This window comes from Eurypyga helias, unplaced genomic scaffold, assembly GCF_000690775.1.
Source record: "Eurypyga helias isolate BGI_N326 unplaced genomic scaffold, ASM69077v1 scaffold12910, whole genome shotgun sequence".
Taxonomy (NCBI): domain Eukaryota; kingdom Metazoa; phylum Chordata; class Aves; order Eurypygiformes; family Eurypygidae; genus Eurypyga; species Eurypyga helias.
The window spans coordinates 42597-54763 of record NW_010226319.1 but is presented as its reverse complement, the minus strand read 5'-3'; the positions used below and the strand labels follow the sequence as shown (position 1 = coordinate 54763).

The 12167-nt window shown below is 45.5% G+C and overlaps 1 protein-coding gene across 1 annotated transcript in view; it reads right to left on the bottom strand.

Moving 5' to 3' along the window:
• PDZD2 (PDZ domain containing 2) overlaps positions 1-11877 on the bottom strand; it is a gene marked incomplete at its 3' end in the record, with an annotated part of 54432 nt that extends 42555 nt beyond the window's left edge. Inside the window, 2 exon segments of the mRNA XM_010152657.1 lie at positions 11427-11787; positions 11789-11877. Of these exon segments, the coding sequence (XP_010150959.1) occupies positions 11427-11787; positions 11789-11877 (450 nt within the window).
• Between the last annotated feature and the right edge of the window lie 290 nt (positions 11878-12167).

Sequence of the window (12167 nt, the reverse complement as noted above, 5' to 3'; positions counted from 1 at the left end):
CTTCCTAATATCTAATCTAACCCCCCCCACTTTCAATTCAACCCCGTTACTCCTTGTCCTGTCACTACAGGCTCTTGTAACATACACACCTGTGTGTAATTTGTTAATGTGAGTCATGCACACAGGCACTATCCCAACACGTTTAACTGGGGTTCTCAATGCATTGATAAAAGCCCAGTCTACAGGATATGTAATACTTTGAGATAAATTAGAGTGACACATGAGACACCATGTTAAATGCAGGGGCAAGAATCAACTATATTTATCTACTTAAAAAACCACAACTGAGCTACAGCATAAAAATGCTCTAGAGAGGTTTTATTGCTGCAAAGTGCCTTGCACCCATAATGAAAACAGTATTAACAGTGAAATACAATCCCTCTGCCTCTCCCAGCCAATCCCAGCCTGAAACGACGACCATCTATGCTCCTCACAAGATGCCACTCCAAGTGCCCTGTTGTTAAATCCAGTTTGAAAGCAGACCCTCCAAGTTTAACAACGCATTCATAAAATTGCATTTCATGATTTGCAAAAGCTTTTTGGAATGTGAGTTATGCAAAGGCCTACGACACGCAGCGCCTAGCCTGCATTCCTCAGCACTCCTCACTATCACACACCTTATTAAAAAAACTATTCCCAAATCTGTTCTTAACTGACCCACTCTCAAATACTCATTTACACAGCAAAACACTTAATAGCAGAAAATGGGAAGACTCCATTGCTCTTAATGCAAGCACCATCTTGTTCCCCTCGAACTCCCACTGAAACCAAAAGCACTTGCAAAGTGAAGCATTGCTCAGTTGGAACATGGATGGCAGAACTCAACCACAGTAAAGACAGCAAAACCATTCGGAACGTACCCAAACACGTAGTTCTTTCACTCATTTTCCAATGGCACAGTCACCATATCCTGTGTGAGAAAAGGCTGTCCCCCCAGGTCCCCGCCAGTCAGATGCATGCATTTCAGCGGGAGTAAACAATTCGACGTCGATTGGAAATCAGATCCCCTCACTGTTCTTTCCCTCTTCTTCATAAAACATCCATTCCTCTTCATTTAACCGCGTGCTACAAAGCAAACATCCCCCCACCAATACACACGTACCTCCCAGGTACATCACTCCAAGATTTTGAAAGCTAAGCATTAAAAAAAAAAAAAAAAAAAAAAGAGATTGCTAGCCTCTGATTAAGGCCTCTTGGAGAAAGGGGTTGTTCAGCAGAACCCCTTTCCCCTCCCCACAAAGCTACTATCTCTTTTGCACAGAGCTGCGTGCGGTACTTCACAGTCAGGCAGGAAACGCTGGTGCTTTGAATGTGCATCTTACGTGTTTCCATCACAGGAAAGCCTTAACAGTAAAGCTCTGCGCCAGGTCCAAGGATTTGTAAATGCATTTAAATTTTACTTGAAGACAGTTTTCTTGAGTTATTGGAGAGACCTAGGTTCAGACATACAAAGCCTAAACACTTTAAAAAAAGGAAAGAAAGAAAAACAGACTCATGCATGTCTAATCTCGAAATTTTTTAAAGGATCGTATTTTCAAGCTTTCCTTCTTAAACAAAAAGACTACAAGCTCAGTCTTTCAATGAAAGCTAGGATTCTGGTGTATTCACTCGACTCCAGAGACTTACAGTACCCCAGGGAAACTCCAAGTGTAGTTAGATTTGGCAGTTTGCAGGTCTGATGTCACTGTCCTTGGAGCCTGCATAATCCCTGCCCAGAGGATGACGAGTTTAACTGCTAACCAGTCTCCTCTGATCCACTGCTCCATTCTGGTAGCTTCTTGGCTGCTGCCAGTTTCATATTCCTATTATCATCAGAACTTTTCCATCCTCTCAGAATAATTCTCATAGCTTCATTTATAAACAACTCGGAATAATCTCCCTAGCTTTGTTCACAAGTGACACAATAAATCCGCACACATGCACCCACAGCTCTCGGTGCAAAAGCATTTCACACCCAAAAGCCCAGAGATGTGCTGATGCCAGTCCAGCCAGGTATCACAAACTCCAGACATCCTCAGCAAGGACAGGGATAGAGGCACTGCCAGCTTCTGTCGAGCCAGGGACTAGGTGATACCCAGCTCTGGTCACTCTTAAAAACAGGGAGACCAACCTATATCCCTTAACCAAAGACAGGTCACAGTAACAAAGCTCAGCACTTGAGAATCCAAAGGGATCACTAGATAACACGGGCTGAATACCTGCATATAACGATCCAAAATATTTCATGCAATTCACCAGAGATTGGGCCAAGACGGACCTCAGAAAGACATCCATGCTTGCTTTGCAAGTGTCAAAGAAATAAGAAGCCAAAATTTCCCTTTAGAGATTTGTTCCCCATCTCCTAGGAGCAAATGGTAACTCTGCTCAGATACACCCCACGGACTTTGCTTGTAAACCCCCAGCCGCAGCAGCCCTGCCTGCGCAGAGGGACTGTGGATTCCTCCGGATGGGAGGGTTTCATGGACACGACAGACCAACATTTGCCAAAGATGGTCTCAGAGGAGGAGAGGAGACCGGGTCATCTCCTGAAGTCCCTTCCAGACCTACGTTCTTTGACTTCCCTCACACAGCAAGCAGAAACACAAACAGTCAAGTCAGGCTGCAGTTGTGCAAGCAGGTAGTTTTTGTTCTCTGAAGTTACATCACGGTTAGGTGACTCAACTTTCCTCCCCACTGGGCTCTCTGGAGCAGGCAGCCCTTTGGACCAGATTTTTCCACTTGAAGCTGATCAACTCCACAATGCCTAAGCTACAAATAATTAAAATGTTTTTAAAGACACTATGAACATTCTACTTGGATTAATCACAAGAAAAAAAAAAAAGAATTAAAAATAGGTCATCTTATGTAACAGACCGCAAGTGAAAATAGAGAATACAGCTGGCAGCTTCAAGTGGGTCCCCGCAGGCCTTCTTTCTCGACCGTGAAGCCATTGTACATCAGGCAGCCTCTGTTCAGAGCGTGCCTACATCTGGAATAAACTAGCGTGCAACAGATCAGAAAGGAAGCACGCTGCCAGCGCGACGTGGGGAAGCTCGCCTTCTGCCTGCTCCAAGTGCATACCATCAAACGCTCGATTTCCTAAGCACATCATTAATAAAACAAAAAGCAACGCTTTTCTTCCGAGTGCTGAGGAAAATAAATAAATAAATACGCACATACATACATCGGGGGCCGTTCTTCCTCCCTTTTCTTTCACCAGCTAATTGCAGGGGAGTTTAAAGGGTTTTGACTGATTTTGACTGTGCCATGTTCAAGAAGCTGCAAATCTATATATACAAAGGAAAAATTGCTTTGAAATCTTTTATTAAAGAAAAGCTTGGCAGGAGCAAGGTGTAAACAAATGGAAAACAGAAATGCAGTAAGTAGTTAAAAAGCCAGACAGTAAAATGGAAAATGTAAAATAGTTGTCTACAAACATCCTCTGTCACAGCAGCAATTCAGCCAAACCTGGTGTAAATATGTAACAAACTTTATATAAAAACAAAGATAAGCCCTGACAAGAATACCAATAACCACGCATGGTCTGTACGCACACACCAACTGCCGCAGGTCCTAACACAGCCTGTGGGATGTCTCCCTCCGCATTTCAACGTGGATTTGGACTATCTGTTCGCAGGGTCCAGTTTCCACTTCCAAACTCCACAGGTTTTCCCCGTAGGTGAAGCAGAAGCCAACAGTGAGTCTTCCTCACTGGACACAACACTGATTGGGAAATGTGACACTCAAAGTTTTAAGTATCATGCATTCAAAAAAAAAAGAAGTCTTCAACGGGTTTCATAGGAGCTGGCAGCCAACGTGCTGATCACACACAGCTTAAAACCAGCACAAAATCAGCACAAAATCTCCCAAACATTAATGCACCACATTCAGGCCAACACATAAGAACTGTCTTCAAGAAGCCGCCAGAGCAGCATCCTCCTCTCCAAGGACCGGCCATACCTCCACATTGCTCCCCAGAATCCTTCCTTGGTGTGGAATCCCCAGAATCCTTCCTTGGAGCAGGCACTGCTCCCAGCTGCCTGCCCCACCTTGGGTCAGATCATGCCTCCTCCCACCATCCCCACTCCCCAGCAGGCAGGCAAGAGAGATGGATTGGTAGCTGGGAATTAAATTGCATGACCAGGTGAGTAGCTCAAATGCATCATTCTCAAGATACAGTCAAAAGCCATCACTCTTCACATCACAGTATTAGTGTGAATGACTCAGTACCAGAAAATCATGCCAAAATCTGATTTTTGCAGCTTCTTAACAAAGCAATTATTTCATTAGTGGATAATTAGTATATTTTTCATCTGATCTTAACCAAGTTATTTTTAAGGCTGATCTGACAGCAGGACTCCTGCTTTCATCTGCTACCTTGGGTTTTGTTTTCACTGTTGTATAAGCAAGCTAAACAAGTCCAAGACAAATAAAAAGCGAGGGGGGGAAAAAAAAATCTAAATTCCTTTATCAATAAAATATTCGAAGACAGGAGTTATTTCTCCATCCCTACTGCCTATGAAACGTTCTTAGCACTTAGAAGCCTTTGGCTTCTACCTCTGGATGATGCAAGTCACGCAGTGGGTGTCTCCTACACCACCTGAAGGAGGGGAAAAAAACCCAAAACCCAAGTAGCCCTTAATACACATTACACTGTGCTGATCATGTGAACTTTCCGTGTCCTCAAAATAAGTAGGAGCCAGCAGCACAGATACAACTGTGATTGCATTCAAGTGTCCAATTCTGATCTAACAAGCTCCTTGTTTGGACAAACAGCCACCAGACATTTGGCATCCTTTCACCAAAATGCAAGTACTTTCCCCATGGAAAGAGAAGCGTCCGAGGGGATAAAGCCTGGGGAACAGTCAGAAGCAAAAACATACCCTCCCCCAAACACATAATTAAGATACACAAAACAGGCATCACAGCAGAGTGGATGAAAATTCTGTGACTTAAAACAGGCTGTCCCCCAGGAATCCATCTCCCGAGACAGACTGCTTGTTGACATCATTTCCTTGGCAAGGGCTTTAAACATTTTATCAGCCATTGCAAACACCTGAACTACATCATCACCCCTTACAAAAATCTGCTGGAGTCATTTGTCATCCTGAGCCATCACCATCTGGATTGCACCTCTCGGGGCTGCTCCCCTCTTGCCGTCAACCGATGCTTTATTGCAAGATCAGCCAAAGGATTTCTCAGCTATTCCTGACCCTGGAGGGTTTTGGCCCAGCAATTGCCCCCGGGGAGCTCAGGCTTTTAAAAGTTACAAGGTGTCTGCGCTCCCAAAAGCACCTTGCCCAGTCTCATTCTCCTTCTGGGCTCTTGGGAACGGTTGGCGGGTTAGTTTGGAGTTTCTCAGAAAACACCCTTGCTGCCTGCGGTAGATTAAAGCCCATCCTGGAGTAAATCGCCACGCTCCTGTGTCAGCTAAAGAAGGGTCTCTTGTGGCGCCTGGCATTACATCTGTCGGCGTCAGGAATCCATTGGGTTCGCTGCGCGGTTTCAGCACCCTGCCTCAAAAATGAGGCGTATGTAGCCACATAATCCCAACTAACACCTGAAACATTACAGCACCTAAGCAAACAGCATACTCTATTTTTAGGCACGTCCGCTTGGTTTCAAACATTCGCACTTAATGATTAAAACATAAAATGGTGTGAACTTACATTTCAGCTAAAGCCAGTCCTCTGCATTCCAGCTGTGGGTTTGCTGTATCTTTAATACCATATGCAAAATGAAAAAAACACTTTCTGTGTAGGTGGGAAATGCTTTCATACTGGTGCTCTCACCTACGGTTTGTGATAGCTGAGCATGGCTGAGCCCTCCTGTAACACAGCCTCATGCATATCTGTGCTGCCTTTGTGGGTAGCTCATTTCCAAGAGTGAGGACCTCGCTTCAAGATATCCCATTAAAATTAACTCCTTACAACTTACCCATTACCAGACTACCTCTAGCCCAAACCTCCACCACACCCTTGGAAAATTCAATCCAAAACAGAATAAAAGGATAGATTGCTATTAAAAATTAAAATCTACAGTTACCACAACTGCTTAAATCACAGGAAAGAAAAGCAAAACCTTAAGTCAGTTGAAAAAATTTGGCAGGGAGTGAAACTTAACCCCGGAAAGTTGCGACGACGGTTGTTTCATGACAAGGTGGAACATAACTCGCAGCAAAAAAAATCAACTGTAATTTTACTACCAGTTACATCAAAGCACTTCCTAAAACCCCAAGCAAAAGCAAGGCCAAGTTTTGTCAGTGCTGTACAGCTACAATTAAAAGACAGCCCTTGTCCCTAAGAGAGTTTACAACCCAAAACAGGCAAGAGAGAGGGAAGACATGCTTATCACAGTGCACATTAAAACTTCAAGACAGTAGATAGCCCCAGGATTTGTGTTAATGAAAGTTGGAAGCAAACACAACAGATAAAAAGACGTTAAGAACAGAAACAGATTCTGAGAAAGGCCTTTACATGACTAAAGGTGTCTCCACTAAAAACCAAAAATAGTTATTTATGTCAAAAACATGCATCATACAAGAGACCATAAAAGCCCTGATGAAAACTAATTATTGCTTAGCTTGCCAAAAAAATTTGATGTAAAGCAACATAGCTGCAGTAGCTTCAGTGAAGCTGTGAGTATTTACCCTTGTAAGTACCTTGCTCACAGCAAGGTTTTCATTTTGGTACAGCAAGTGGATGATAATTTTTTTCCACCATCTCATTAAAAAAAATAGTAAAATGCTTAAAGCCAGTACATTTTAAGTCTCATGTTTTGATTCTTTTAACGTGCCATTAGCCTTCCTCTTCTGCTTGGCAAGATAAAGAACATTTTCTATTAACCAAAACGCAAGGTAAGGCTGGCATTTACCGGTGCTAATTGGTAAATACTGCTATAGAAAGGCTGTCAGCCTTTCTCAACTACAAAGCAAAATGCAATTCAAAAGCCTTCAGCCTTTCCTGAGACAAGCCATCTTAAGAAAGCAGTAACGGGCCCGAACAAAGAAGAGAGTTGCTGATAAAACAAAACCAAGTGGGGTGCCGCTGCAGCGACACAGAAGCCAAGTGCCGGCTGGCAAAGATGCAACTGGTCGTCTACATACACACGCATCCACGTGTGCCTGTGTACACGCTCACCATTCTGTAGAGGGCTGTGGTTTACTAAGTTGGGCACAGAAAAAAGTTGCGACCCACTCGGGGTTAACATGGAGCCAACATGGATCTTCAAACGCTACGATAACCCGGACATCCCTCAAAATCCTCCATGAGGCAAGGCATTAATATCCCCTTACCTTCCCCTCTCCCTTTTTTAATAGATGGCAAGCCGACTTCACTGAAACACCAGACACTGACTTTTTTCCATCCCAGACAGGTGTCTCACCATAACCCCAGGGCTACCACCAGCCTGGGAGACCTGGTGCACACCTGGTACTCCCCCCCCGCCTTGTATCTCGCCCAGTGGCAAACCGCCCAAACACAGAGCCCCAGCCCCTCTCACCCCCCTCCTCCACTATTGCAGCACTTTCACTCTGCCCGACTGCCTTTACGCAGCTTCCACCAGTGCCTGCTAAATCTGGATCTGGACTTCAAACCCTTACTAATCCGGACGCCTAAACAGATGCATGAGGATTCAAGGGGGTTCAGGAGGTGTCCTGTTTTCTGTTTTCATAGTTGGTGTTTTCAGGATGGTTCAGAGCATGCTGCTGGGGCTGGAGGAAGCAGAGGGGGCCGGTCCGCTCCGGCAGACTTCATCTCCAAGCCAAGCTGCTTCTGGCTTCATTGATGAAAGTCTCTCATCATGCCAGCCAGGCCTGGAGCAGTTCAAGGCCCCTTCAAAAAGTACACTCCCAGTCCTCACACTCCTAACTGGTCCTCGCCACCCACGCAGTCCTATCTCGGATCCCTGCCCCTGCCAGCTGTACCTGTCCATGTCTGGGCACTCATTAGGGGCTGAACAGCTGGAAGCGTTCCACAGCTCTTCCAAAAACACCATAATAGAGAAACTGAGAACAAACCCAAGGGATTCTGTCCTACCAGTGAACACAGTGAAAACACAAAATTGGTATACTGTGAGGAAACCTCCAGTTTCCTTTTTGTTACCATTTTTCAGCTGACTTCAGCAGCTTCTCTCTGTACTCCTCTTTCATCCTTGCCTTTATAATTTCCAGCCTACAAAACACCGCCCTGTCTCAGGCCACTGAGTAGAAGTAAACTTTGATTTCTTCATTTAAGCTTCCCAATCTTCCCAGGATGTGACGGATCATTACTCCAGCTCAGAGATTGCTGGGTCTTAAATCACAGCCCACGACTCCCACAGCAGCCAGCCTGGGTCCTCTCCAAGGTCAGAGGTCTGGTTTCCACACCGTCCAGATCTTCCTGCCAGGCAGATACAGCCTTGGTGCTTTGAATCCCCACATTCTAAAGGGCATTTAGGTTCATCCTAAAAATATTGCAGCATAACTTAACCACCTGTAAACATTAAATGCTGCCTGCTAATTGACAGGTACAATATTTACGGAGGGTTACGTACCAGCAAAACAGCCAGGCAGATTTGTTTATACATAGCGACAGCAATGCCAAGTGCACAGAGAGACAGACCAAGATCTGGGAGATGAAAGAAAACCTGTCAGGGACTGACACATGCATACAAACCAGTAACACAGGAATCTCCTGGCAGGTTCACTTGACAAACAGTATTCATCTCGCCTCTCGTTTCACCACTCAGCACTGCTGTTGTTAGCAGCACGCAGCAAGAAAACGGGAGAACAATCCCACACTCATGGGAGAAGAGTTACCCTGAAAGCACGTAACACCCCAGACATGTGGATGCCTCAAAAGTACGCCCGGCACAACATCCCTGAGACACTGGCTGTGAGCTGGCCACTGGGTTCAGTACAGCGGCGGCTGAAGACACGCAGATTCGACCCAACCTCTTCTGCCCTGTTTTCATTACAACTTCAAACTAACTTTCTACAGGGAGAAAGAGAGATGTTCCCGGACTCCATATTCCTGTTTCAGTAAATCTCCAATCTGCATCCTGGTGCAGGGGAGGGGGAAGGAACAGTGGGGAGAATCAGGGTGGTCCCTCTGCAGCCACACAGTGGAAGAGCCGCTTCTCGAAGCCTTCTCCCACCTCCAGCCTGCCTCCCGCCCATCGCTGGCTGACTCTCATCCTCTCAAAGCAAATATAGTGCTCCCCGAAGGTGCAGGGCTGACAGTCCTGGATATCCAATTAGTCAACACGCCGAAGAGATGGCGAGCGTGGGGCAGGCAGCGGGGATGGAGCTGCTTTCCCCGTGGAGAGGGTGCCCTGCCAATGCACCCTGTCCCTGCTCAGGAGGAGATAACTCATCCCGCGGCTACGAGAGGTTTGGCTCACGCTTTGAAGCCTGTAAGGAGGCTGCAACTTCTGACACGACATCCTCGATGCTGTTTTCAAAAGGCTCCTGACACGACTGGATCTCACATGCCTGAGTGCCAGGTCACGCTTTGAAAACAGAGCTCGAAGTGAGATTTGAGCCTCCCAAGTGTCTTTATACCTTGCAGTTTATTTCATTTTTTCAACAGGGCTCAAATAATTTTGGAAATTGTATTCCCTATTAGTATTTAATACTTATTAAGAAACTGAACTAAGCCACTCATTACTCTGATAGCAACTACCCCATTGGTGCTAAAGCGACAGGCTTTTATATTGCCCCGTCATCTTTAAAAAGCAAAGGATGAGCAAGGCATGCTATTCAGGCTCCTGCTATTCACATTTCTCCTCACTCAGATGTCAGGAAAATGTAATTAATACTGACACACCAGAGGTCATATCTCTAAGCAAAGTATTAAGCAGGGGGGAAGAATTAAAAGAGAGAGAGAAAAGCAATTTTACTAAACAACTGTTCCTCTCAACAGGCTCCATGACAGATACACCAGAACTGAACAGATTACAGCTCCTAAATTTCCAGTGACTCAACTACGCTTTAACATTTTACAAAGCCACCTTGTATGTGCTTTGCATTAAAGATGTATTTATTGCTCCCATTGATACATATATGTTCTGAATTTAACAATTTACTTTCTCACACCAAAATGACTCAAAACATCAAGGTAACACGAGCATGAGATGGCTCTGGATCAAGAGAGGGTTTTATTTTTTCTTTTATATATATATATTCCACTTCCTCAAAGCAAACTCTGATCATCTTCATTTATAACGTGTTTAATTAGACATCTTCAGAACAGATTCAAGAAGTTTTTATACGGACCAGAGCTTTCAAAATACTGAATGATTTCACTATTCATTTTAAAACTTTTAATGTTTTCTTTCATAAAGATCACAATTAGGAGACTTGCAAAAATTACACACAAACATCCTCCCCTTCCTGATACACCATGAAATCCAACATGGGAAGAGCAGGTTTCCTCAACTATGCTTCCTCAAGACCAATTTTAAAGATTTTTTAAAACTGGATTTAGCTCGTCCACTGTACTTTTAAGTGAAATTAGTTTAAGTTCACAAGCAACATTACCATCACCCTGCAGTGGTATGGTGGAGCTCTAATTCAGAGGACACGTTTAAACTCATGCTTTCCTCAACAGAATTCAGTGATGAGATGTCCACTCATACTGCTCTGTTACCAGCTTTGAAGTCTTAAAACCAAAAGCAGCTGCTGCAGCAAGCCCCAATCCCAACAAAGCAGCATTCATCTGTTTATACTATCAGTGTCTCTGGAAAGATTGGCAGACAGCTCTTCTGGTGATAGATGCATACTGAAACCTGATCAAGGCTCAGGTTATTTTTCTCCATCCAGCAACGCTGCAGTTCTAGCCAGGCAACAAACCCCAAGATTTCCATTAGGATGAAGAGAGAAGCAATGAAAGCCCCAATCCCACTGTTGTCCCAAACATTAACAAATCGTCCATCTCATCAACTCGGAGCAAAACTCACAATAACTTCCATGTGGTCCCCGAACACTGGCCAAACAAGTTTTGTAACAGAAATAAATGCACTGTGGTCTGGTGCATCGAAACGGGAAGCTCGAATTCCAATATTAACATGAGCTTTAAGGTGCTGTCAAGCTCAGACAGAGCTAAACGTGAAGCCCCAAAGGACAAAACGACCACCTTCCACTAGTGTCAGTGTCGTAAGGTCATCAGTTGTCTCAACAGAAGAAATCCTGAGGCCAACCCTGACAGGTCAGAGATTTAAAGAGCTTCCCCTCCATCAGAGATGGACCATGACATGGATTTCTCCCAACTATTATTTAACTCTCTAATCCTCCTGCCCCCCTGTTTTGGACCCCATTCCACGTCTCGGTGCCCCAACAGCTTGGGTTGTCACCTAGAAGCTCAATCCAAGGATGGAGCACTGAAACCAGGGAGACCACTGGACAAATTCCCTTCATTTGCTTGCACGCTTGCTGCTTCCTACTCTAGAAAAACCCAAGGCAAACGTACCTGGGCAGACTGGTCACCAATGTCTGGCACACCACCATCTGACAGCCGGCACCGGTGCTGACTCCCGGGGCCCCGAAGCTGTTCTTCCCCATTGCTTTCTGCTTCGGAGGTCTCTGGCTGCGCAACCTCCACCTCCATCGGGGTGCAGTGCCCGTTCCTGTGCTCTGAGCCCAGCTTCTCTTTGCTGTCCTTGCTGCCCGGTGTTCTGGTGATGACCCCAAACTTCCTGGTCCTTTTCCCATTTTGAGCGGCTCTGTCACCAGGTTCCGGGCTGGGCTTGGCTTTGGGGTCGCAGCTGTTGCTGTTGTTGCCGTTGGAAGGAGGAAGAGGGGCTTTGCGCTTGATGCGGCGCAGGTCAAAAGAAGCCGCCATTCCAGCACTGCTCGGCCAGGTAACTGCAAGGAAAGGGATGCGCAGGGATTACTGACTGCTGGCCCCGTGGTGCCCGCATCCCAGCCCAGAACCCCCGTGATGCTCACCCACCTTCTCAGGCAGCTGATTACCCGGTGTGTGGATACATTAGGACACCTCGAGGCACTGGCAAATGCTCTTTTCCTCCAGTATTACAGGGAAATAATAGTGGGAATAATAACAGTCCTACCAGCCATCCAGGCTGATCCCACCAAAGTGTAATATGGCAGTTGATAAATGTCACCAAAGGGGTTCCCACCACTCCAACCTCAGGACCCACAGCACAGCAATATGGAAAGGTGGAGCAAGCAAAGCAAAGCAGACAGTGTT